Source organism: Megalops cyprinoides, chromosome 7 (assembly GCF_013368585.1).
Source record: "Megalops cyprinoides isolate fMegCyp1 chromosome 7, fMegCyp1.pri, whole genome shotgun sequence".
NCBI classification, from domain to species: Eukaryota; Metazoa; Chordata; class Actinopteri; order Elopiformes; family Megalopidae; genus Megalops; species Megalops cyprinoides.
Genome location: NC_050589.1, coordinates 24,021,773 through 24,048,957, shown reverse-complemented (window position 1 = coordinate 24,048,957; position 27,185 = coordinate 24,021,773). Strand labels below are relative to the sequence as shown.

Here is a 27,185-nt window from a genome sequence, read left to right as displayed (position 1 = left end):
GGGGGGAGGGTGTCCCTTCTGTTTGAATGACTCCCTATTACCAGGAAAAAGGGGTGCTCACTAATCTGATGCCCTCATTCTCTAGAGTGGTGGTGCAACATTGCATGCCCTAGGGATTCATTTGTGTACCTACCAACACAATCCCTGCCCTGGCTAATTAGACCCCAAGTTTGCTGAGCAGCTCTGGGAGACCAGAATCTTTTTGGGTGTGTTTCTGATAAAGGTGTGTTAGGCTTGCTGTGTTAGGCTTGGTTGGGTACTAGTTAGCAATTCTGTGCGACTCAGTGCCTATGTAAATATGATATGCTGTTTTTATGTTTTTAGACACATGGTTTCATTTTTTATATAGCATACACTACATCACTTCATATGGCATAACATTTGCTTATAACAAATTTATAAAGTGGTAACACCATACTTGTAAAGGGGTTATACGTGCTTTACAAATACCTTATAAAGCAGCACTTTATAAACTTTGTGCACTTAGAAGGACAGTGGGAGAGTGTGGAATGAAGAATGAAGGTGGGAGGATGTTTAGAAACAGATGAATGTGGGAAAGGAGAAAGAGAGACAGAAGAGAGTGCTATCAGGGAGACAGAGTGAAACAGGAAAATGCTTATTCCTCCTTCTGTTTTGCTTGCTGTGGGAGCCTGTGTGTATGTTAGTCATGCTAATAAATTAAGTGAAAGTGCAGGGGGGAGGTGGGGAGAGACAAAGAGACAGACAGACAAAGAGAGGGATGGGGACAGTAACAACAACTGCACAATCATGAAAACAATCATGAAGACATTCAAAACAAATAGATCAAATTTGCTAAATTGATGTTAACGATTATGAAGTTGCTGATGATGCTGTTCATTAGGTACAGTAAATGCATAAGTCTCAACTTAATTACTAATTAATTAATCATTGTCTGACTAAAGCAGCCCTGTAAGCAAAGCCTTTCATTCCCACAGCGGTGTCCCAATATTTCTTTTTAATATGGAGCATTAGCATTAGACTCATATAGACCAGACATATGTATTCATATTTTGAGATCAGAATGTTAGTGTTTTTATCAGACCACTGCTTCTTTTCATTCGTTTGTGTGTGTGTGTGTTTTTTTTTTGTTTTTTTTTTTACTTTTTTCAAATTTCGTCCACATGCTGACATTTAGGATATATTTCTTTTCTGTTCAGAGTACATTCGCAATAAAACAGATTAATTTGCAATAATGTGACAGGAAAAATACGGGATTAAAAAACTGCAATCTCTTGCAGTTTCTTTCTCTCTCTGTCTCACCTCTGCCACCTCTCTGTTACGTGCCCTTCACTGACCCACAGATATTCAATCTATTATGGCCAGATATTCAGCTCCTGCTTCCCTCCCACACTTTCCCTGTGTGTGCGGTTCCAGCTGGTAACAGCAGGTTCCTGTCTGTGTACCTACAGTATTCTAGCAATGTGCTTTTTTAGACCACGTCCATTCAAGATTGTTCGTAATGAGATGAGCAATCAGAATACTTACAGCTTCTACAATGACAGAGACTGAACTTTTAATATAAAACACACAGAGATGATTCTATAAATAGAGTATCTGTGCCCTGAGCTCTCTTTGCCACGAAAGAGCCTTCACTAAGAAGATAGCGTGGTATTAAATCATAGAGAGAGCTTCTCCAGCTGCTGCTGATTCCCAACAAGAATAAAGTAATGAATCCATTGAAGCAATCTGCACACCTGCATCAAACAGCACACGAGAACCAGTCCCTTGTTTGGTTTCAGCTCCATTGACAAATTGGACGGTGCAAATATTACACTGTTCATTCATTTACTTTGCAGATGCGAGGCTTTAAATTTTGAGGTGTCATCCATTTAAACTAGCTAATTGTATCCTAATTGCTTAAGTGGTTGGCTGTGACTGATCTGGCACACAGTACCTTTTCTTTCTTTTTTCATATTTCATGCCCTCTGCTCATACATTTACTGAGGCAGTTCAGGCTAAGTACCTTGCTCCAGGATACAACAGCAGTGCCCCACGTGGGAACTGATCCTGCAACCTCCAGGTTAGAGGCCCAAGTCTTTAACCACTACATGTAATTGTTCAGGGACATTTTGGGAACGGTGCTTTTTCTTTTTGCTCTCGCTAGGTCCAGTCACATCTAGTTGGTTCAGGTGTCCCGTTTGACCTGTCTGAGCCAATCAGAGGTGAGCACACCCTGTGCCCACAGAGAAACGAAGCCAAAAGTGGAAAAAAAGGGAGAAAAAAAATGATATGAGAAAAACTCAATTAAAGCTGGGAATGTTGGGAGGGTGAATCAGCGAGAAGGGGAGAGAGAGAGCCTGGTCTCAACACTGTGTCTCTGTCAGATGCGCTCTCTCTCCCTCCGTCTCTCTCGCCCCTCCAGGGCGCGGTCGACCCCATGGCCCTGCTCCTCCAGCACGCACAGGGGGAGTCATTTACTTTTAATCACCAGGATATTCTCCACCGCTCCCTCACTCCCCCGCCCCCCATCCCCGTCCTCCTATCGCCATGGGCTCCACTGCGCGCCCCTAACCTTTGCCAAGGTCCAGCTAATTTTATTCTAATTGCACAAGTGCTCGGCTTTGACTGATGTGGCTCATACTCTCTTTCCCCTCCTCACATTTAACTCCCTCTCCTCCTGTGCCTTTATCTCACTCTCCCTCTGTCTCTCACCCTACACTTCTGTCTCGCTGCTTTGCTGTCTCTCCCTTTCTCTCCCTCTCTCTCTTTCACTTTGAGTCCTTCCATCGCTCTCTCTCTCTCTCTCTCTCTGTCTTCTTTCTGTGCTCTTCACAGTAGTGTAAGAGCTGCCAATTTACCAGTAACCTCTCACCTCACATACTCGGAGATAAAAGAGACACCCTCCACATTGTCTGCCAGCAATGAGCAATGCTTGAATGGTGTGATCTCAGCACAATGCCATGAAAAAGCTGGGGTTTTTATCAGGTAGGCCTGGTGCAAACAGTCAGCCAGGGTTCTGTAGTGTAGACACACACACACACACACACACACACACACACACATACACACACACAAACATTAACTCACACACACGCAGTGACAAAACAAAACACAGAGAGACAGAAAGCTAATCACCTGCCAATGGAGGGAGATCCCTTTCGGAGGGACGCTGTCTTTCTTTCTGTCTATTTCCTGTCATGCTAATGTTATCAGCGCACACCTGCCGCCATGGAAAACAAAGCCACCAACAAGCAAATTAGCCACAAACAAATGGAATCCCCAGCCCTGATTACTCTGCCTGGGAATCAGTACCTGATAGAAGTGCAAATGAAGCTTCTCAGAAGTCCCACTGTCTCCTCATAGGCAGTGCTCTGTGAGTATATATGTATGTGTGTGCCAGAGGTCAGATCTGGCTTCAAACCAATTTGGGAAACCACTTATTTTATGTCCTGAGTCCACAGAATTCATCCAACAAATTATTTTTAGCGGTAATGGCAGCAGTTGTAATAATTGCTGTTGTATACAGCTTTAACTCCAAAAGGGATCTCCACAGTACCCCTGGAGCACTCCTTTAAGAAATTAAAGAAGCAGCAGTTAAAGTGAGGATTTGTGGCAAACGACATCCTTCAGTTGTATTCAAGGTATCACAAAAAACTCAACTCTATCAAAGATAAGTTCCGGCCGATACTTTCTCACTCTTAACCTGTCTCGAACCCTCTCTTTAAAACCGTAAACTTCCTCTTCTCCCTGTAACCCTCCTCTTTTCTGAATCAACAGCCCTAATAAATTTTCATTACACCTGTGAGCAGCCCCTCAAACACAGCCAAAGAGGCAGAAACTAATTACTTTTTAATTTATTGACGAATGGCCGCAGCCCCTGCAGACAGCTGCAATGGTTCCAGCGTTCTCTCCTTTTACAACTCTGCGTTTCGCTCCTTTTTGGATTCATAACCAAAATAATTTATCACCACCAGCACCTTAGATTGAAACGTGCAGACCGTAACTACTGTAATTCATATCATTTTCTGTTGGTGCCTTTTTTTTGTCCCTCGCCCTGTAAGTGGCTGTACGATCGCAGGTGATTTAATACTTTTTGCGGTCCAGCGATCATGTTCCATTTTGTCCCCGACCCAATCTTTCTCACCACACCCACAAGGAAATCCTTACTTTGATTGGACGGCGAGAAAGAAAAATGGACCTTGTTCATCAGTCAGTCACGCGTCATTCACAGAGTTTGTCGCCTGACAGTTGCCACAGGCGACCTGGGAGCCAATTGCTCAGGCTTGAATCATTCCTGTCTCATGGTGTCCACCCTGAGCCATTATCCATGGCTTTGTAAACATGAATATTGTGAGAGACATTGCAGCACATATTTTAGCGCCGGTGCCTTACCTCGTCTTAAATGGCAAAAGTTACATCAAACTTTTCTTGCTAAATGATGCTAAAAGAAAAGAAAAATGGAATTGAACAGCGTGATGCAGACTGTGAGAGGGAAATAAATGCCTGACACAGGCCTAGGACACACCCCCTGCATGGTGCCAACACAGATTTAGCAGGACTGCTTCCCAGCAGGCAATTAGGGTGAGAAAAACAGAACTTACTTTGTAGCAGGCTAACTACTGAAGATCATAGCGTCTATTACTTTTTTAGTAAGCTAAAACTGCAAAAAATGAGTAACGTATCAGTATCAGGATGAGCTTGCATATAGCGTGAGTTGGTCATCTGTATCTGTGTCTGTATGGAGCTGATCCTAGTTCAGTCCTGGGTTTGAGGGCCCAATGAGAACATTGCTGAGGGGATGCACTACAGGTAGCTGATCCCAGTTCAGCCTTGTGTTTGAGGGGTCAATGGGAGCATTGCTACCCTCACTATGTGCACAGCACAAAAACCGTTAGATCATTGCTCTAAATAACTAAACACCAGGATCTCCAAGCCAGGGAAAGAGCAGCACCAGCCTGTGGTGTCACCTTCTGCAGCTGACTCTCGCATTCCTTCTAGCCCTACGCAACTTGGCTACACATTCGTTTCAAACAGGTCCTTTTCATACATCTCCTTTTGAAGAGCACTCACACTGGTGACCCAACCTTTTCACGCCTCTAGCTCCTGCCTCTGTCAGCACTTATCAGTGACACACGCTTCCACCTGGTAGGTGGTGTTTCGGGGTGTTGGTAGGGGGGCTGGGGGTGCAGATGGAGGGGCCATGCAGGGGAGACTGGGACATTTATCCACCTCATTAACCCCTCTCTCGGGTCAACCTCCTGTCTCCTGTCCTGGCCAAGTGGGCACCTGCACGCTTGAAAGACCTCTCCAGAGTTCTTATGAACACTGAGCACTGACTCCAGACTATTTCAGCCAAGCTTGTTTTTCTTCTCAAACCCCAGGCACGCCACAGCGCTCACAGGGCTGACGGCATCCTCCCGTTTCAGCGCACAGAGGGTTAAATCTGCACGCCGGTCAAAGTCAAATGATGGCATAAATAAGTAAGCGCGGGAGTAAAGTGTATTTAGGTCCCTCTTAAACACTCAGGCAAAGCTCCAGCTCCCATTTATTCTTTCCTTTTTGTTGTTCTTTTTTTCCATCCTCCTCCTCCTCCTCCTTTGCCTGGTTCCCCTCCTTCTTTTTCTTTTCAGATGTCAGTTTTCACAGGCTGATCAATAGGCTCCAGCAGCCCAGCACTGGTGGTGGTTTTGGTGTGGGGGGGGAGCTGTGCGTGTCTCTAGGGAGGGACAATAAGGACACAGAGAATAAAACAGACACCACTGAGCAGCAGTGACGTCAGTCCGGTTTAAAAGACATTGGGACTAATGGAGCAGAGCCAAGCACACTGTGTATGAGAGCTGGCAGGCTGGCAGGGGTAGGGGGAAGGACGCACTCCGACACATCGCTGAAACACGAGTAAATCAAACGCAACCGCTTCTCTCTCCCACATCCTCTCCCTGCCCACGGGCTCCCTTCACCACTCACAAAAACAATGAGTATGTGGTACTACTGCCAAGTGTCCGTGTGTGTCTGAGTATGTTTGTGTGTGTGTGTGCAGGTGTGTGTGCATATGTGAGTACAGGATTGTGTTTCTGTATGTGTGCATGTGTGTGTGCATGCAAGTGCATGTTCATGTACGTATGCCTGTGTTCATGCATGTGTACATAAGTCCATATCCTCAAGAAGGACAAATCTTAAACACCCCCAGGAGGTTCCTTTCAAAATATGAATGTATATGGATTGAGTGTGGCTCGACATTCACAGTGAGCTCTAATCAGACAGACCTGTGGACGAATCAGGGAGGATTGCCAATGACAATGAGTTTCCCAATGACAGCTCACTTCAATGGGCATCCCATACTAGGGCGTCAGTAACCATGAGATACAGTACTAAAGCTTGGAAGAAAGTTCAACAAATTAAGATTTAACTCCTCTCAACTCCTCGAATGTCGTACTCAGGTCTTTGTGCTATCTGAACAAAGCACAGCACAGCATCAGAGACATTTTATGTTTTATTACATCGAGTTCGAAAACAGAAAGCCAAACAGAGATGACAGCCAGTACCAGGAAAACAAACTACTTAAAAGAGAAAAAAACATTGTTTTACCAGTTATGTTTGGAGACCATTTTACATTTTTCAAAATAAACTTGGCATCAAGTACCTGTTTTCTTCAGAAATAGTTTGCTAGAATGTATAGCAATACAGTACTTACTTTTGCTAATACTGCTGTCTGGGTCTGTGTGTTTGTGTGTGTCTGTTCAATTCAAAGTTTCAGTCATGGCACAAATGAATATCCATATTTCATATTAATGAAATTCATAAAGTGCCGTCCACATTTATTCATAGCCCTGATTTAAAAGGAACCAAAATATGACTCAGTGCACTCAGCTTAATCTCTGAGATGACTCCATTCTTATAAGCAGTCGATTCCTAAAAATGGGATTCCTTAAAGTTCCAAATACAGGTGAAAAATTGATGTTTACATTTTAAATATCCAATCCATTGAGAGAGCTGTCAAAACCTGAAACAAGATGTATTTGAAATGGCCAGTATTTTTATACAATCCTTTGTTAAATAAAACAAAAATAACATGACTCTTAGCGGCATTAATTATTTGTCATCATGCAACAGTTGGCCCAATGAAGCAATGCAATAGCTAAATCAATGTCCGTAACAAAATTAAAACATAACATAATGATTTGACATTAATTATGAGTGTCTCCGTGATAATTGGCACTGTAGTGCCGCCCTGTTTGCTTCTGGTTTCTTGATGTGACACCTCACTGGCTCTTTGTAGACAGTGTGGGCTGTGGAATGGCAGTTTCTTTCATTGGTCTTCAGACTGCTGTAAGGCTCAAGAAGGCATCTGAAGAAAGTGTCTTTGTCATTCCTGCCATGTTGACTGGCAACCAGACACGAAGCTAAACTGCACAACTTTTGTTTCAAAATGTTTGAGGTATTTGGTAATTAGCTCAAGATTAGAGATAAACTGTACTGAAATTACACCTTTTTCATTAATCATGGGTCACTGCACTCCATTGAGTGATGTATTACATATTGTAAAGCGAGGCCAAATTGATTCTTATAAGCACACTGCTTGACTCCTATAAGCTGAGTTACAGTGTGCTAGTACAAAAGTTATTCTGTCCCAGTATTGTCAATCATTATATGCAATTGATTCCTATATCAGTATTTATTAAAAGCAGAGTACACAGTACAACACAAAAATGGATGCACTGGATCATTGTTTCTGCTTAATTTTATAATTTGTTTTTATCCTAATACCACTGCAAACAGCATACGTCATATTGTTCACAAATATTGAATTGTACTCCAGGGAACATTAGGCTACACTTTAATAAGTAGTGAAAGGAAATACAGGGGCAGTGTTTTGTTCTTTTTTCTAATTGAGGCATAGGCCATGCCTGTAATTTCAAACTGAACTGCACGCTGCACTTTGATTTCATGTGTTTGGTAGCAGGGAGAATTTCTCTGCATGGGGTACTGCATCTTTAAAAAATATAGCAGCGGTAATGGCACCATAAAACAGATCATTTTACAGCCAGACGATCTCAGTCTTGAATGCACTTGAAAACCATTTTCAAGCAACATAAAGTTTAACATAGCGTTACATCTGCCGAGCCGATGGGTTCCTCACTACATGGAACTCAGAATTTAATTATGGGACGGAAGAGCATGGTGTCACACAGGCATGGATTGCACGTCCAGCCTCCTCCTTCTCCTCCTCTCCTCTCCTCTTTGATGCATTCCAAGCCACCCCCTTTATAATTACAATTGTTACTATTGATTTATTTAGCAGATGCCTATCCAGGGCAATATACACAGTCAGCTACCTTACTCAAGGAGACAACAGAAGCATGAACTCTGAGATTTGAACCCATAATCATACAATTACAAGCCTAGTCTATAAGCCAGAGCCCCACCATCTTGGTAACAGCCAGCAATATTTTCTCATAGTGATAAAACCTGATTGCAATGATTTGTGATCTGTCATTCACATACAGGAAGGACCAGCAGTCTGACTCTGCCTACTACAGCAAGGACTTGGCTTTCTACTAATGGTAACTAAAGGATATCAGTCCTCAGCACTGTCAGTCCACTACAATGATGTCATTCATTGTGTAATTGGCTTTATTGCCTATTAAGTCCAATAAGGTGGAAAGTAAACCTTTTTACATTTTATTCATGCCCTAACCTTGCTGAGTTTGTTCAACGAACCAAACAGCACACACAGGCTAATACATACTCAGAACAACAGAGTGTTTCCATCCGATGCCTGAACCTCACAAATGGGACCTTGCAAATGGTAATGCACATTAATTTATATGGTTATAGATTATTGATTGTCGGGCCCTCCAAGGCAGGCTTTGATTACTGCGCAGGCGGCTTGAAAGCACACAACATAAATTTAATGGGTCGATGATGACGGAGGGCTGAAAATTGTAAAATTCCTTTCTGCTTTCTGAGGCTAGATTACCATGTACCAGTGGGAATGTTTTAGGCTGCACACCTTTTCTGAGAATCCAGTGACCTACAAATGGTTCAGAGTATCACACACAATATCATACACACACGCACGCACGCACGCACACACACAAACATGTAGCCACGCATGTGCACGCACACACAAAAGTACACATGCATGCATGCACACACACACACTCAGACACACAAGTACACATACACAATAACACAAAAACACACTAAACCCACATGCACACACACACACAAACAAATTCATTAACATACAAACACACACACACACACACACACACACACACCACACGCAGACACACACACACACGCAGACACACACACACACACACACACACACACACACACACAACATACAAAATTCATTATTGGCGCTCCTGTTGAGAGGTCAGAGCCTTTGAAAGGTGTGTTGAATGCCACCGTGAAAAATAAATGTCACACCAAGCTTTGTTTGGCTCAATCAATGGAATCACTCCATTTACAAAGTTACAATGACAACCTGCCGCAAACCTCCCTTTAACCAAATCACGCAGGGACATGTCTGCCCAGAAGCCAATGACCTGTAAGGTTTCAGCATTGCCACATCGATGAAGAAATGAATGTATTCATTAGTTTGGTTCAGCAAGAGAAGGAGAAAAAAACTGCTTACTTTTAAAGGTGCTTCCAGTTAAAATGCAGCGCATCAAGTAACATCTCTGCTCATTCAGGAAAAGGGGTAAACTGCCTTTGGTGAGAGTGTTATTCAAACTGTCACCGAATCCCAGACATCACCAGTGGTCTCAGTCTGGTTCTTTTTCCATCTTGAAGGCTCTTTTGATGAGCGTTTTTAATAATGAGGACCACCTGATGGGCGCTGTGTCTGCATTCTGTGCTGACACCCTGACGGAGGGGATCTGCAGGAAACATATGGCCCGGAAGAGTGGCACCTCCAAACCCCCCCCTAAAGAGACTGGCTACAGATGCTTAGTGGCATCCGTTGATTCATAATCAGTCTACGTGGGAGAGAGGATTTATTTCCTGGTATCACAGCCCCTCCCTCTGCCCCCCCCCCAAACACTATGTCTTCAACATCCTGACACCACCTGTGGATGCTACTGATTCTGTAACTGCTCCACCAATCAGACGAAAACACCTGGCTCTGAGAATCAACTGAGAATACCAATCTCTTCCTCCTCCTCTTCTTCTCTCTCACTCTTGCTCAGTTTTTCTTTTCAGTTTCTTCATTGATGTGACATTCTGTGCCACCAATGCTTTAACAGTAACACAAACATCAAAAGTATGTGTACTTGAAAAAAAAGAACAATAAAAAACAATACAAGTGATTATTACATGTAATAGGTGAGAGGTCAATTCTCTCTCCACCCAGGCAGCATTCAGTGTGACATCATATGCAATGGCTCTGGGTCCTGGTTATGCAGTGGAGAAGGAATAGACCATACTGGGGTGGGCTGGCTTTGGCTCCAACTCGTGCTAGCCTGGTCACAGTGATAGGTGTCCTGAAACAGCAGGATGGACCACCATTGGTCGCACTGTTGATGACTGTGACACACCTGATGAAAACGGAAATTTGGACACGCCGATAAACCTGACAGTGGCTTGGGAAATGCAGAACCGAGACATGCTGAAACACTCTATGCAGACACACATACCAGGCTGACCCAGTCAAACACCCACACTAAGCAGATAACTGGACTTTTCACCAGAGGGTTGCCAGTTTGAATCCCAACTGGGACACTTCATTTGTACCAACTGGGCAGGGTTCTTGACACCTAAACACGGCTGTCACAGTCTAATGCCCTACTTCACAAGAGAACTGGATCTTTTAAAGGGAAGTTTCTTTGATTGTGTGAGGCACTTATTTTGAACCCTTGAGAAAGGTGCTTACCCTAATTGTTGTTCAGGTGTGTAAAAGGAAAACACTGTATGTCAAATGAAAGATGCTCTGGATATAGTGTACCTAGTAAAACATTTAAAATATCGTCAACTGTCACTTTTTGCCTATCTTCTATGATACACCCACCTCATCCTCTCAGCCCCCCTCTCCAGCATCCCCCACCTGTGTTCTCCGGGGCCACAGCACAGCAGGTACTGCACACCGTCCTGGCTGTGCACGCCGCGTGATGCACCCCTCCCTGGTGGGGGGCCGCAGAAGGCCGACGGGGGGTCAGCCGCAGTTACAGACCCCGCCATCGCTTTCATTTCTCCTCCGAGGAAATACTGAGCGGTGCGAGTCTCATTTCTAATTTCACATGGTTGGAGGGTGGGATTACTCAGAGATGAAATACGCCTGGCTGACTGTGGCTGGGAGATGCGCGTGATTCTGGGGTCAGCTCTCTCGATGGGAGATCACGGGCAGGTGAAGCCTCACTGTGGCTTTGTAAAGGATTCAAAATCGCGTGCCTGAGGTGTTTGAACAGGACCCCAAAATATGCATTGGATGATCCTAATTACAACCCACTTTCCACATGACTCAATGGCAAATTCCTGCAGTTTAATGGTATGAAACTAATCTGGATCTCAATAAAAAAAAAAGAACAGAGATATAAATAGGGAAGCAGGGATGTGATGAAAGCGTGGAGGGCTTTCTCTCCATGATAGCGTTATTACGGCCGATCTGTTGGCCTGTTTGTTTGTGTTGATCCCTGCCGGTGATGGTCATGTGCCAGGGTAGTGTGGATGGAAGGCCGTGTGGGTGTGGGGGGAGGGGGCTGTTGGGAGTTGTTGCCTTGTGTGTGGTGCTGCAGTGGCAGGAGCTGTCCTTCTCAGTATACACTCATTGTGTGTCCCCAGTTGCCCACTACAAATCTGGGGAGTTGTGGAACCTCTCTCCACAGACTACCTTTGCATGCCATTGGAGAGGTGTGCCCCTCTACCTGATTCAAGGGCATCTGTACTCCACCCAGGGTGGCAGCAAACGCACGGCACGATGCACCCGGGCCACCCACCTTGCACGCTGCTGTTCTCCATTAAATTACACTGATTGAATCACAGGATCGTTAATTAAACCCAATGAAGGCACCGGGAGGCTTCTGGAATCCTTGAGATTGAGGGAAACGGGGAGGGAGAGACGGTTAGTTCTCCTTGTGCTAGAGACAGTGCTCCACGGCCACTCGCTGCGGGTCGTACCCCCCTCGCCGGAGCGGAGCCCCGAAACACTGCGTGGCTCTGGCGGCAAACGGCAAGAAAGATTCCCTTCATCCAATCGCGGAGTTTCAAATTCTGCCCGACAGCGTGCACACAGAGAGGGCCGCAGGGTTAACAAACAGGCTCAGCTGGGCACAGGGCTTATACAGGGCCTTCATGTCACAGTGACTGCAGGCTGCACCATAGGGAGGGGGCACTACGGAGATCTGTGAGACACAGCCACTGATATTATATATTGTAATATCATGCTTGACAATATTAAATATGGCCTGGCCATACATGACAGTCAATGTGATGATATCACACTGTACATAGTGACATCAAATAGATGATATCACACATGGCAATTTTACATGGCATGGATTTGACAGAAGGTCTGATGTACATAACAGTGGCACTACAAAACAGGTAATTACGTAAAACAGCAATGGTGAAGTAGACTTACTGTAATGATCGGTGACCACTGAATCACACTAACAGAGCACGGTAAAGCGGATGAGAGCAGACAGGTGCAACACGTTGAAGCGAAAGAGTGACACCAGGCAGGCATCTATACCCTCGGAGAGGTTTAACTCCTGCTGTTTTTCTCGCTCATACTCCACTTTGTGTCTGTCTTTACTGATAAAGATTGACAAGGAGGCACACAGATCTTGGAGGAGGAGCCCTTGGGAGATCAAGGATGGTAGAGTGCTGGAGGCTAAGGTTAGGCCGGGATGGACACGGGGAAATATGGGGCCGTAATGAAATAATTGACTTTCATCACGGCAAGTGTGTTTGTGTGGCAAGAAGGCTCTGCCTGAGTACAAGCTGATTGGCTCTGTCTCTGCCTACACTGGCCTAGTGTTTCCCCGTGAGAGGCGCACCCCAAAAAGCCTCTGGTTAGCATCCAAAAGCGGCTCTTCGGCAGCCTGACAAAAACAGAAAAAGAACAGCGGGTCCTCTCAGGTGCGTCAGAGCCCGTCACAAAGAATGCGATTTCCTTTTCAGCTTACAACCGATTCATCTCTCTTTCTCTCTCTCGCTCTCTCTCCCCCTCTGGTCTAAATTCAATTAGTCCGTTCTATTTTTGCAGCACTCCCATTTGAAAATATTTTTAAATGATACCGAACACGGGAACACACGCATACTGAACAAACTAACAAAAACAGCCCCCAGCCACTCTCTCACTCTACACGAAGCCCCCCCCCCCCCCACGTACTGAACTGTGGAGCGCCGTCACCCCACATTTACCCCCTCCCAAAGAGAAAGACAAGACTGCGTGCAAGCCAAAGTTGCACTCTTTAGGGGAGTGCGATGTAAACTGTCAGCACTGCCACTGACACAGCAGGAGGGGCGGTCTCTCAGTAGCCCTCTCTCCCTCACTCTCCTGCTCTAATGAAGAGGCTAATCAAAGACAGAAAAAAAAAGGTAAAACATCAGAGTATTGGCATCAGAGGCTATGATGAAGTGGTGATGACATGGTGGTAACCCCTGCATGTGTGTGTGTGCGTGTGTGTGTGTGAGTGTGTCAGAGAAAGGGTAAGACAGTCAGCTGTTGAAGGTTTCAGGGAGTTATTTTACACCCAGCCTAAAGAAGCCACAGTCCTCTTACCACTGTCTCTTCCTCACTCTGCTGCTCCCTCTTTCTGTGTGTCTTACTCAGATTCAAATGAGCCTTCCCTCTCTCTCTCTCCTTCTCTCTCTCAGAGGTGGGAAAGACTGTCATGTCATGCCAGCATCATGGTGGAAGGATTTCCTCATGTCAGTGGGACACGCAGCAAATCACACGCTGTCACCAGAGACACATAAAAAGAGGGTATTAAACGGGTCAGGAATTAATTTCTTTTAATTAAAAAACCCATCAGTCAACCCAGTGCAACCCCCCCCCCCCCAGCCCCCCCCGCCCAACCACAACTCCATCAGCAGCCCTTCTCACAGTGCAGTGGTAGGCTTTGTAGATTATGGAACAGCCTGGCCTGTGTTAGGTCAGACAGCAAAGAGGGAGGGTGGGTAGTCTGTGGAAGAGCCCCATGTAGCTCTCAGAAACATCATCAGAACAGAGAAGAAAATGTGGATGCTGCACTCCAGGCAGATACCTGTGTTCAATATTAAATACAAGTGCTGCAAATTCCCTGAGAAAATGCGACATCCTTCTAGAAAGACCTCAAAATCATAGCAATTAAGACAAAAAAGAAGTTAAAGGCCACCTTTGGTGGTTCTCCAAAAAATGACAGGATTTTAAAAAACCAGCATAACATGCATTCCAACTTGGAATTTGAATCACTAAGCTTAATTATCAAGCTTTCTTAGTGAAAAATGGCCCGTACCTTGCTGATCCATAAATGGTTAGCCAACTAAATACTTCCTCTGGGTTCTTCCTATGGGTCTCACCTTGTAACACCCTTGGGACCCTATATGTCTTCCAATGGAGCACGTAGGGCATTTTCATGCTGTTTGACCAGTGTCATTATTTTTGGCCAGCTCAATCAGGCAATAAAAAAAAAATAAAAATTGTCCAGTTAAATAAGCTCAGCGCCACAGACAGGCTGATTCATTATTTGTCTGAAGGGTTGATTACACCGAGGAGGTAATTTATGAGCCTCTTCACCGCTAATGCAAAGAGCATATAACCTGTAAATAATTGAAACTGTTCATGTCCAATCCAGCGCCATCATATCAGTATCACACAAATGCATCCACTTCTCTGTAGAATCATAGCATCTGCACCCAACCTTCAACAAGCTCTCACTATGAAATGAGCTCTACCATTTTGAAAAAAAGGAAAGTTATACATAAAAGCGTTTTTTACATTAAAATCCCAGAGAAGTGCTTGCAGTAGTGAATTGGGTTAGCTGGTTATATGAATGCGTTAGAAATAAGATTGAGCTAACTCATGGTCACAAATAAGGTTACAAACTACATTCAGTCAATTTTAAGCATAAAACTAATTGGTGAACTATTTAATAGTGAATATACTATATACACTTTCACACTTTAATCATAGCCAAAAAGAGCTGGAGTAGTTACCTAAACTATGAACAAGGTGATTGCATTGAAAACCCTTAAATACGGGGTTAAATTTTTGAGATTGTCTGAAAGAGATCTGGATCTATCAATCAATTTAATAAATGCTGGAAGAAGATTAGGTTATGCCTCTTCTGAGTTCAATTTACATTTTAGATACAGAGCAATTTCTCTAAAACTAATCATAAAGTCTGAATGCTGCACTTTCATGGATCATCATTCTAATCCAATGCTTGATTTATAACATTTAACTAAACACTTATTTTCACGATAGCGTTTTGAGTGATAAGTAATGACATTATTTCAAATTGTGTTGAAATGATTTGTAAATGTAATGCCGTGCAAAGCTAACCTCTTTATAGGCCATAACAACCGATTCAAATACATTAATACCTCATCTGAAATTAATTGTTTTGAAATCCATTTATTTTCGATGAAGTATTAAAAATAAATGACTGAATAAATAAATTAAAACTGCCAGAAATCTGGCTCTCCCGGATTTTCTCTGCCCCCCTGTGAGATGGGGATTTTTCTGCTTCCAACGTTGTTAATTAAACCTTTGTTAAACCTTGAATTGATAGCCATATTTAACTTCATTAAAAAAGTTATGAATATTAATTTTCCAATTTGAAACAGCTCTCACCTCTCTTTCCCCATCTCTGTCTCCAACATATACATACACACACACGCACACCAAAAAGCCTGAATAATTTATCAATTAACTTTTTTTATATTTTAATTAATTTATTCAGTGATGCAAAATTAATAACAGCCCTACCCCACCCCCGATTGTAATGAAGGCATTGAGGAGGCCTTTTTTTGCCAGAAGTTGAATTATGAGAAAAAGGGAGGGAGAGAAGAAAATACATGAAGTGTACCAAGATGAATCAGGACTCTGTGTGAAGCTCCTTCCTGGTGTTAGTTTTAAAGAATGAAGAGCGCTGAAAGGACGTTTCTCTTTAATCTACAGCCCGTCTGTAGTGTTCCCACCTCTGTCACCCACAGAGTGATGCACTCAAAGAGTTCACTGAGTGAGACACACCGGGATACAATCTGAGAGCACATTCAGTGACACCAGAGTCTGTTAATCAGGAAAATGCCAGCTCTGCGCTCTCCCTCTCTCCTCCGTTCCTCCATCAGTAATAAGAAGCTCAGTCCACGTGTGTGCGCTACCTAGAGATGTTCTGTCTTTGGCCACATCCCATCATGAATATTAATAACAGGGCAGCAAATCAGGGCATTTCTAACTTCAACAATGACAATGGAGCTAAAACTTTCAGTAATAAGCACACTGAGCTGTGTATCTGTTCAGCAAAAGAGTATCTAAGGATAGACATACAGGACAAGTGAACAAGATGGACCAGGCCCTTGTGAAACCATGTGAAGACACATCCAGTAGATTCTCAAACAGGCAACCATAGCACCTTTCCCTGCTGTTTGGCATATATGCGTACGAAGCTAGCAGTAATTAAAACCCTTGAAATTTTTATATTTGACAAAACACAAAGTTCCACCTCCCCTTGGACAACAGCTTACTTCAAACAGGGAATTCTGGGTCACAGTTTTGAAGACAGTGAAGAACACTGCTCTTGGTCTCTCTGCACCACATCGCTTTCCCGCGCTGAGCTGTGAGTGGTGTCCAGCTGGGGGTGGGGTGGGGGGGCCTGTGACAGAGGGCTATGGTGTCCGTGACAGCTTGGATCACTGCAGATCCCAGATTACAGACAGGGTGCGCAGGCACACCCTAACTCGAGAGAGATGGTTCTGAAAGATGACGGGTGAGCGCTCCATCGGCAGGCAGAGGGGCACTGCGCGTCACTGGGAGCTGCGTGCGGGAGCGCTCCGCTCTCTTCCTGAATGCGGAGGCCCAGCTGGGCTGTCACAGAAGGCAGAGGGGCTGCACGCAGAGCAGAACAGGCACGCCCCCGCTGACTCATGCCCCGCTCTGGAAGCGGCCCAGGACCTGCTTCATCCTCCTCTTTACATAACACACGCTGCACCCTGCTGCTGCCGGCCCTTCCTCTCTCGCTTCGGGCTGAGAGCGCTCTGCTCCCTCAGCGCAACGCCAAAGGCGTGGCCTGGTCCACCAATCAGGGCAGCCGGAACCAACACGCCCCAAATAAGGGCTGAAACTGTCACTTAGACACACAGCAGGACCTGGTCACGACAAACGGACATGTGACCAACCCCCCCCCCCAGCAGAGCTTGGCGTGTTTAACTCAGGGCAGGGCTCTGTGCTGAGTCAACCACAACAGCCCAGCCCTTTAATGCAAGGTCTGTGTCCCCAGAACCAGCCCATGCAGGCGGTCCTAGTCCTTCCCTGAGCCTCAGCAGGAAGCGGAACACTGTCTCCCCATGATGCCTGCAAACCTCTGCTTGGACCCCAAGGGCGTGACTAATTCCAGTGAAGCAGAACACTTCGGAGGTTGCCCAAACATTGGGCAGAGAGAGAACGGGAGGGAGGAGGGTGAAGAGGATGAAGAGGAGGGGGGATGGGTGTGGCCCGCTGTCTATTTGAGGGCGGTACAGCGTGGTGCGGCTCAAAAGAGCAAGCACGAGTCTGCTCCTGTCCTGCCGCGTTGGTCACCCGGGCCTGGATGCAGTGGATCAGGTGAGCTAATTGAATTCACATTGCAGCAGCAGGCCCCGCCCCCCATCTCCCCACCTAGCCCCACCCCGCTTGGCTGACATTGTCTCCTTGAACACCTTCCTGACACCCATTTCATCATATAAGCATTAATCTGTTTACCCCTCCGGTCTGGCCCGGCCACAGCCACCACCTCTTTCCCCCGCCTGGCACTAACTCCTCAACCCACTCTGTCCCTCTCTCTCTCTCTCTCTCTTTCGCACTCTGCCGTAATCGCCGCTATTTGTTGTGGTCGCTGTCCGTTTCCTTTAACATTAACCTTTATTTTCTTTGCCATCAGCACCACAGCGGCAGCTGCGTAAGCAACAATTTGCATTATCTGGGGTACAGACAGGTAGTGATATATAATAATGGAGAAGTTATACATTTCACTCCTAACAGCACTCCGCTGGCCAGAGCAACAGCGCCTTCACATGAGGTACAAGTATTTCATGAGGGAACAGGCAAATAGAATGCTGGGCTGGCAAAGGAAGTGCTGCACATGGCCAAGCTCTCACAGTAATATATAGACGGTCCCTAACCTCTCTCCAATCCCCACCCCACAGGCCCTTTTCTAGCTGTCAATTTGTCTCCATCTCTCTCAGCGCTCCATCTCTATTTTCTGCTGTTTTTCCCCTATCCTCTGTCTCTCTGTCTCCTCCACCCCATGCTGTTTGGCAATGCCTCCTTGCCCCGTTTCTCTGCATACATCATCACCTCGCTCTCTCCTTTCTCCCTGTCTATTTCCTCCCTGTTTCTGATTGACATGTTTCCATTTTCCAGACCTCTCTCGCTCCATTATCGCTCTTACTCTCTCAGACGGCTTGTTCTGCGCCCGGTTCTCTTCCAGCCACCTCCTCTCTTTATCCTTCCCACTTTCCCTCTCTCTCTCTGCCCTCTCCCTCGTGTATTTGTTTCTCTGACTCGGGAGGCAGTCAGCAGGCAGCACTGACCTTGGTTCAGCCCTGGGATGGCAGCATGAGTGAGGGACAGTCTGGTCTCAGAGGAGGCTGGTAGGCTGAGTTACTAGAGTTTGATGGCATCATGCTGTGGCAAATTCTACCCAGAGTACAGTAATGATGTCCACAGGCGAACTTTGCACATGGCCAGCTCCCTGCATCTGCAGTGACCGGACTGCGGCTGGCCTCCCCTAGTGGAATCCCATGGCTACCACCAGTGTGGCACAGAGACAAAACACTCTTTTCTCCTCTGTACTCTTTCTCCTCTTTCTCCTTCCTTCACTCTTGGACGAGGTTAGCAGCAGCCCCTGAGAGCGTTGTTATGCGAGTTTGGTACAAATACAAGCAGACGTATCCACCACAGTGCGCTATGACACTAACTCACACAGTGTGCCAAGCTGCAGTGGGCCCTTGTGTACTGCAGTGATATGGGGACCACTGATTCCTCACGACAGGCACAGAATGCTTCCATCAGCAGCACAAAGACACAAATATGCACATATGCTCACATATGCTCACATATGCATAGATGTGCACACACTAGGGCTGGGCAGTATATTGACTTTTTAAGGTATATCAATATATTTTCAAACGAGATACAGGATGAGACAATACCGTTTATATCTATATAGTTTGATGTTGCATTACATAACGCGTTTCTTCCGTAAAACCATGCCAGTGTTTGCATCTCTCCTGTCTCACATTCTCCATGCAACCCCGCCCCCCTCTCCCTCTGCATCTGCACGCAAACCTGGTGTTCTGTCAATGTGTCCTACCTTATCAAAATGTCCCACCGTAGCGTAGATTGATAGTCATATCTATCAATCTTTGCTACCCCATCGGGAAGTACTACCGCAAGTAGGTTGTGTTACCTTAGAAGCCAAAAAAAGTTGGTAATTCTTTTTTACCTTATCAGAAAATGGTTCTAAGCTAATTACATTATTGTTTTCATTCATCCAACAGCAATTTCGAAAATGCTGCCAAGAAAATTTTAATAATAGGCATAGCCTACTTACAATTTATCCATAACATAAACCGTATGTATTTCGACAGTCTAGTTTACATGCTGACATGTAAATTTGTAGTCTAGTTTGTCCATCAACACACTCTAATCAATACCAACGTAAAACTTTAAGCAGCATATTTTGATATTCTAAACCTTATCAGAAAAGACTACCAGGATATAACTAATGTTCTGATAGTCTGAGTTACCTTATCAGAAAGTGCCACCAACATAAACCTGTAGTGTATTTTGATAGTCTGAAATACCGTATCAGAAAGTGCTCCCAACATAAACCTATTTTATTTAATATAGGCTATTTATTTGATATATTTTTTCATTTACATGTTGATATATTGTGCAGCTGTATATTTTCACACAGGGTAGGCCTGTTCTTATTTTTGTTCTGTTTACATTTTTACTGTTATTTGCACAGCTGTGTGTTTTGTTAAGCAGGAGAGGAAAACGTGTAATTGTACTCTGTTTTAATCAGTCTGTTATTGTTGTTGAAAACAACTGAAGTAGCGCTCTCAGAGATAGGCCTATTTTTATTTAATATAGGCTATTTATTTTATATAATTTTTCATTTATATGTTTTGCAGCTGTATATTTTCAAACATTTTGATCACGGTCTGTTTTAATAAAAGTGCTTGTGACATCTCACACGTGGCTTTGACTTACAACTGAACATTTAGCCCACTTCGTAGAAAATACAGAGATATATATGGTATATCACCATTCAGCCTAAAAATACAGAGATATGATTTTTGGTCCATATCACCCAGCCCTAGCACACATGCACAGACATGTACTCTTGCATGCGCGTGTGTGTGTGTGTGTATGTGTTTGTGGGGCACAGGGGCATCTGGGTTCACAGTCACCGCAAGCGCTCAGAGTGTGAGATATCAGCAAGCGTGGGCATGGCCCTTGGCAGAGTGTTTCCAGGAACCTGAATCAGGGCTAACACACAGCAGCCAAAACGATGTAAACACTCCCTGCATCTCACAGTGCCTAAAGCTGCTGTCCTCCCCTGAAGATCACATCCACAGAGTACAGTGTTGCATTCCTTCCTTCTTGTATCCTGCCTCAGAAGGCTGATATGCAAGCCTAGAGCAGTAGAAAATTGAGCGAGTGCCTTAAGCTGTTATGTTGAGCAGCTCTGGGTTTTCCGATGTACATTATCATGAAATGCGAAGCATGAGGTCGCTTCTGATGCTTTCCCTCTCACAGCCGCTCGACACGTCTGGCTGCTGTGTCTCTGGCTTCCATTAAAGAGGGAAAGGAACACTTCCCTTTCAATGGAAAAGGGGTAGGAGAGGCTCCAAGTGTGTAAATTAAAGTGAAAGGCCGGAGCTGGGAGACGTTTTCCCGGCTTTGACAGGCACACACTGAATTAGCTCCAGTGCTGTTCCTGCAGTCAGTGTGAGAGCGGTCGTATTGATTTTGAGCTCTGTTGCGCTTCCCATCTGAAACGGAGTGTACAGTACAAAGACTGTACACATCAATCATTTGGCACATGGCTACTCTTCCCTGGCTGAGCAAAGTTTGCAGGAAAATCAAACAAGTCTCCACTGTCCACACTGAGGCTGACCCCAGGTCAGGGAACTCCTCTTTGGGGGGTATGGGTGAATTTATGTGTATATGTTCATGTATATGTATGTGCACGAGTACATCCATGTTCAGGCGCTCATGTAGATATGTGTGTACACATGTGAGAACATTTGTGTGTACATGCTTGTGTACATATTTGTGAGTGCTAGTGTGTGTATCTCTGTATGAGTATGTATGAGCATATCCCTGTGTATGCACTTGTGAATATGCATATGTGTGTGTGTATGAATGACGGTGTGTGTGTGTGTGTGTGATAGAGTAAGGTATCTGCCTATATATTTCCACTTGCTCTACTTGTGAGCATTGCTGAGGCCCATCGCTTTGTTCAAGGTGTCCTATGCCCCTCAGAGGACACACATACTGAGGTAATGCTGTTCTCAGAGGCTCACAGCGTGTCAGATCCTGACGCTTATCTATGGTTGTCACCCTGACCTACTGACCCCTGTCCCCAGTCCCAGTGCTGCAGAGTAGTGACCCTAAATGCTCATGGGGAGGGCTACTCCAATGACAAATGGTTCTCAAGTGCTCAACCGTGACCCACCCTCTCCGTGAACCCTGACCCCTAACCTCATACAAAGGGCAGCTATCAAATCAGCATCCAGCGTCCAGCCCCTGGCTCTCACAGTGTATTTACGGCATTCTTTGTGTTAGCCAGGGCATTTGTGCTCCGTGACATTCGCCCATTACTCATCTTTCCATTTGCTGCTACTGACCCAGCTTTGCTCACAGCACCTTCACGCCTTCAGACCACAAAAGAGAGGAAACCAGATCGTCAGATCCAGTGGAGCAAAAGATTCAATCACAAACCACATCCACAGTGGCAGCTGGTGGGCTGTAAACCTGAGGGGGCCAGAGGTGAGGCCTCATTTTACAACCACATAGGCAAATTGGTAACTAGTTTGCTCACCAAAATAGCTTGCTAGCTAGAAGTCAGAAGCCAGAAGCGAAGCCAGCAGTTAAAATAGCTAGCTAAATACAACTATAATTGTAAAAAAACTAAATCAAATGGTATGTATCACACAACAATTTGTTGATCTTCCAGTTTAACAAAAACAAAACATTGACTTAAATTTCACTCTCCACTTGCTACAGTCACGTCTATTCACTATGCATGTACATGGAACTGGAGGTGATAGAGGTACCATTCATCAAAAGGTAGTTGTCCATAAGTTGTCTGAACTTGGGCTATAGTCGATTGGTCAATATAAGGTCCTTCCAGCAGGGCTAAATTCTCATCATAAATTTATTATAGTCCAATCAGAGCCAGACAAATCATCTTATAGACCTCAACAGATGTCCAACTTCCCAATAGATTTCAGTGGGAAACCTGGCTTCCATGGGCCTCCTGGAAACTGAACAAAAGGGGACTTTAAAATGTGTGATAGTTTGCTAGCTAAGCGGTATTGCCAATTTTTGCTATTGCAGCTGTACGTGCACACAATGCTGCTTTACATTTATGAATTTTAAAATAAATTTCATTTTAAAATAAAAAGTTATAAAGCCACCACTGTTGAGCACATAGGAACCTTTAGGTTATTGTGTGTTAGGAAGTATTGTAATACCCAGGGAAAGTGTTGGGTTGGATGTACAAGATATTTGTTCCTGTTACTCGTGTGTTTGATATGTATATCTGACTAATCACTTTCCCTTGGGTTCATTTTTTAAAGCTTATTTACAATTTTAAGGAACCGTCAAATGAATTTCAAGATCAAATTACATATAAATTGTACATCAATGATACATTTCCTATTCTTTACATAGTCACAACTCTTCATCTGTTGGTTGGGTGGTTTTGGCTCTGCTATGGAAACACACAAGAATTAAGCAGGGCTGTCCAAAGTCACATGAATACCAATTACTCAAAACAGCATATGCCTGTAGCTTTGAAGTGGAGGGTTAGCCTGGATTGCTGTATTTATTTTTTTTATTTGGTTATGATAAAAGAGAATTGTAACTTGGGTTAAGGGTGCTCTTTTGCCCGTCCTCTGCAATTACGCGAGATACGGCAGAATAAGAGACCAATTTCCCTTTACAGGCAGAGAGGCAGACCAAAATGCACATTCAGCTCTGTGTCAGAGTGCCCATAGTTACATGGGAATGAGGATTGTTATTAACATCAAAGCAGGGCCCGTACTGAAAAATCAGATGGATAAAACAAAGAAAAAAAATGTTCTGTTGTATTAAAGGCTACCAAAATCTGCAGTGCCAGGCATGTCTCTGCCCTGCCTGTATTTAGACAGAATGGTCCTCTCCACAGACAGAGAAAGAAAGTGCAATGGTGACAGCTGTGGGTTTGATGGGAATGAACTGGGTGTATAATTAAATGGCCACTGGTTCAAGTCCCAAGTGGACTAGTGCTGTGGTAGCCTTGATTGCGGTGTATAACCTGATGTGCTTTAGTGAATATCCAAAAAACAAAGGAAATCCTATTAAAATCTCCTGTCTGATTGTAAAAGAGCTGGCATTTTGAGACTTTCTGGTGGAACAGCCATGTAAGAGGAGAAGTCCACATCACTATGAAATGCACACAGACACAGAGATACACAGGTACACACACACACACACATACTCACAAACACACCTCTCTTACTTCAAATGCCATCCTCAGAGTACAACACACCACGTACAATGCACCAGCAGGGATCTGAGGGTCTCATCAAATGAGGTTTCCAGCCTCAAACATCCATGGCCTGACTCCCTGTCCTTCATTTCAATGAAAAATAAAACAAAGCTCAAGTCTAGACAATCGAGGGTGGTGGGGGTGCAGCTTCTCCTCTCTTTTCTCATCTGGAAGAGCGAGCCTGTACTTTGTTTGACCGCCACCCCAGTTCCCCCTGTCAGTGACCCTAACTAAACCACAGCATCTTTATTAAAATAAGGAACAGTGTGCTGAATTACACAGCCGGAGCCGATCACACGTCACAGTCAGTCTGATTATATAAGGCGGCCCAGAGCTGACTGTGCCCATCGGAGCGCTGCCCCCATGGAGGCGGGGTGCAACGCCAAAGGGCACACAGCGCCCTGTGTGATCCTCAGAGCCGCTGTGCCATCCCTTCCATCCGCCCGGCGTCAAGACATTCACATCAGCAAAGTCACGTCCTCGCTGTTCGGGTCCATTAGCTTCCAGTGCAGCCTCACTGCCGCGGCGTGTAGCTGGAGGGCCACTAGCTTCCCGCATTAAGTGTGAACATAGAAACACAGGCCATGTTTCAGGCCCAGTGCACTCTGGGCCACAGCCAGGTAACACTAGGCCACAATGACTCACATAGATTGACGCACACCCAAGGGGCTTCTGCTTAGGGTGCAACAGGCTCTATATGCAACATCCCCATCCAAACTGGACTCATTCTCAGGCTGTGTAGCACCATACACACACACGCACAGTCATACACACATGTACACTCCCACACACACACGTACGCACAAACACAGTCATGCACCCGCTCACACACATACACACATGTGCATACACACATATTTCACTTCAAAGTGTGCGGTCAAGCCCTGATCAGATTGAATCAGCACTGTGCTCTTGCAGGAACCACTTTTTATTGATGAACAGTAAATATGCAGTTAGATCCAAGCACATTACCACCCTGCCCACAGCATAAATGAAAAGAAACCATGTTGTGTTAATGTGGTAGGCCTGACTGCAGCTTCAAATAAAATGTGGACATTAACATTCCATTATCAGGCTGCACAACCTACTGAGAGCTGCTAACCTTTTAAAACTTCCATTTGCAGCTGATAATACGAAACACCCAACTCCTAACCAAAGGTGAAGGGGCATCTTTTCTGTGAGGTTTCTGTAAAAGGCTGAAACCATAGATCTGGGTAGACAGAGAGGATCAGGCTGCAATGGTATTGGCTCTCCTGCAGGACGGCGCTCTCACCTGGTTTTAGGGGATGTCGTTAACCATTCCTCATGTTTTTCAAATGTTATTAGGTAAGCTGCGATTTCCTGTGACAGAGAGAAGAAAGAGAAGAGAAGGACTTTAACTTCTTATATCTGGACTCAGGAACAGTTAAACTCAAGGCAGCAACATGCAGAAAGAGAAAAAAAGATCCAATGACATAAAAGCAAGAAAATTAAGGATTTTGCATTACTTTACAGCAGAAGAAAGATGAGAAAATTGGTCAGATGGTCTTTGAAATTCCCGGCTGTATAACTGCGGAGCTTTGATCAAATTATAGCCTAAACCATCAAGGAGCATACAGTAGGACTGATGGCAGTGCTTTGGTGCATCTGATTTCTATCAATTGTGTGAAAAAAGTAGCAGTTACAGTTTGCCCTTGACACTTCAGACCACTCGATTCCCAGTTAAAATCGATCTCAAATGCTGTTTTTTCACCTTTGAATTGCTGCGCTCTGTTACCAGCACTGATCTGAGATCAGGCTGCAACTGTCTTTCCACTCCAGTTTGCATTTGGCTGGCTGTTATGTATCGCAATATCCCCTTAAAATGATGAAATATGCAGAGTGAGTACACCGACTTCAGAGAGACGACAGGTGTAGAACAGAGCACCATGCATGGATTTGCCCACCTCCCTTCCCCCAAAGCTAAATGGCAGAATTAAAAGCACTTTGGATGCTGCCAGACAACCTAATGACTACCTCTGACAGCCAGCAATTCATTTCTCGCCCAGGGCATTTGTCGGTCCCTCGAACACCCCTGCGACGTTGCAATGGGTCTGAGATTGACAAACTGTTTGAGGGGGGTGAGGGGAGCGCTGGTGCTCGGCGGGTCTAATCTATCGCTGTTCCCTTTTCAGCATCGGTGGAGGACTGAGGCTTCATGAACTTCGGGATGGGCGGAGCTGCCAAGTACTATTTGTCTGATCCAATCAGAGTCTTTTTCTGGAAGAGCAAACCACCAAGATTGATTCAGATTGGTCAATGACTGAGGGAATACTGAGGCTCCGCCCACTGCAGGGTTTGGGAAGCCTCAGTCTTCCATCTGCTGATCAATAGTTTTTAGTGCAACTCATTTCAGCAGGACACTGTCACTTTGTCCACAATCAGTGACACTCTCAGCCCTCTGATCACTGTAAAAAAGCTGACTATTGATTGGTTATTTGAATGATGTGCCAGATTGGAGCGATGCTGTATGACTTGCATAGCAGTTGAAGAGAGGGAGTGAGAGAGAGAGAGGGAGATTGAGAGAGGGATAAATAGTGAATGGGGAGGTTGTCTATACCTGTGCTGGTCACCATGGTAACAACAGTTGTCTCCTGCCTGCTACTAAGGGTGTGTTTAAATTCATTAATGTTATGCACTTTCCCTTGATCCGTCAAATTGGAATGCACACTTTACACAACCTGTACGTCACAGGAGTGCCTTCTTCCCCAGAGAAGTTGGGTGAATGTGGGGAGGAGACAAAACACTAGTAGGAGTAGCTCAGGGTCCAAGGGTCTCTGTCAGAGTGCCACAAGGCCTGGCCAACAGCAGCAAGCTTGCCTGAAGGAGGAACCAGATGACACTCAAGGACACCCTAAGGAGAGTGGACATCATATCTCCAGTTGAGATATCCCCAGCCTCCAACAGAGACAATGGGGTGGAGCTATTGACTATGGGCACTGTGAATACAACAAAACACAACGTCAACAACTATAGCCGAAATGCTGAAGAGATGCTCTGCTGCTCCAAAAGAGATCAAACATGAGAGCTCACTGCTTTAATACAGGGACACACTCTCCCTTCCCCCACTACCACCACTACTCCCTCCTCACGAGACATCAATGGTTCAGTCCAACGTCCCCGGCCATATCCCCCCTCAGGAGTGCCAGGGCTGGCAGAGGATCCCTGGGGTGGGTGGTTGTGGGGAGAGGGGGGGTGGTTGTGGGGGTGGTGCAACTGGCACCATCTCTTCCAGGTGCCAGCTGGGAG

General features: G+C 45.1%; 1 protein-coding gene across 9 annotated transcripts in view; it reads right to left on the bottom strand.

Annotated features, from left to right (window-relative positions):
• Window positions 1–27,185, bottom strand: part of camta1a (calmodulin binding transcription activator 1a) — a 309,841-nt gene that overhangs the window by 132,794 nt on the left and 149,862 nt on the right. For all 9 annotated transcript variants that reach the window (XM_036532715.1, XM_036532709.1, XM_036532711.1 and 6 more), the window contains one exon: window positions 25,192–25,259. In XM_036532715.1, coding sequence (XP_036388608.1) covers window positions 25,192–25,259 — 68 coding nt within the window. The remainder of the gene's footprint in view (window positions 1–25,191; window positions 25,260–27,185) is intronic.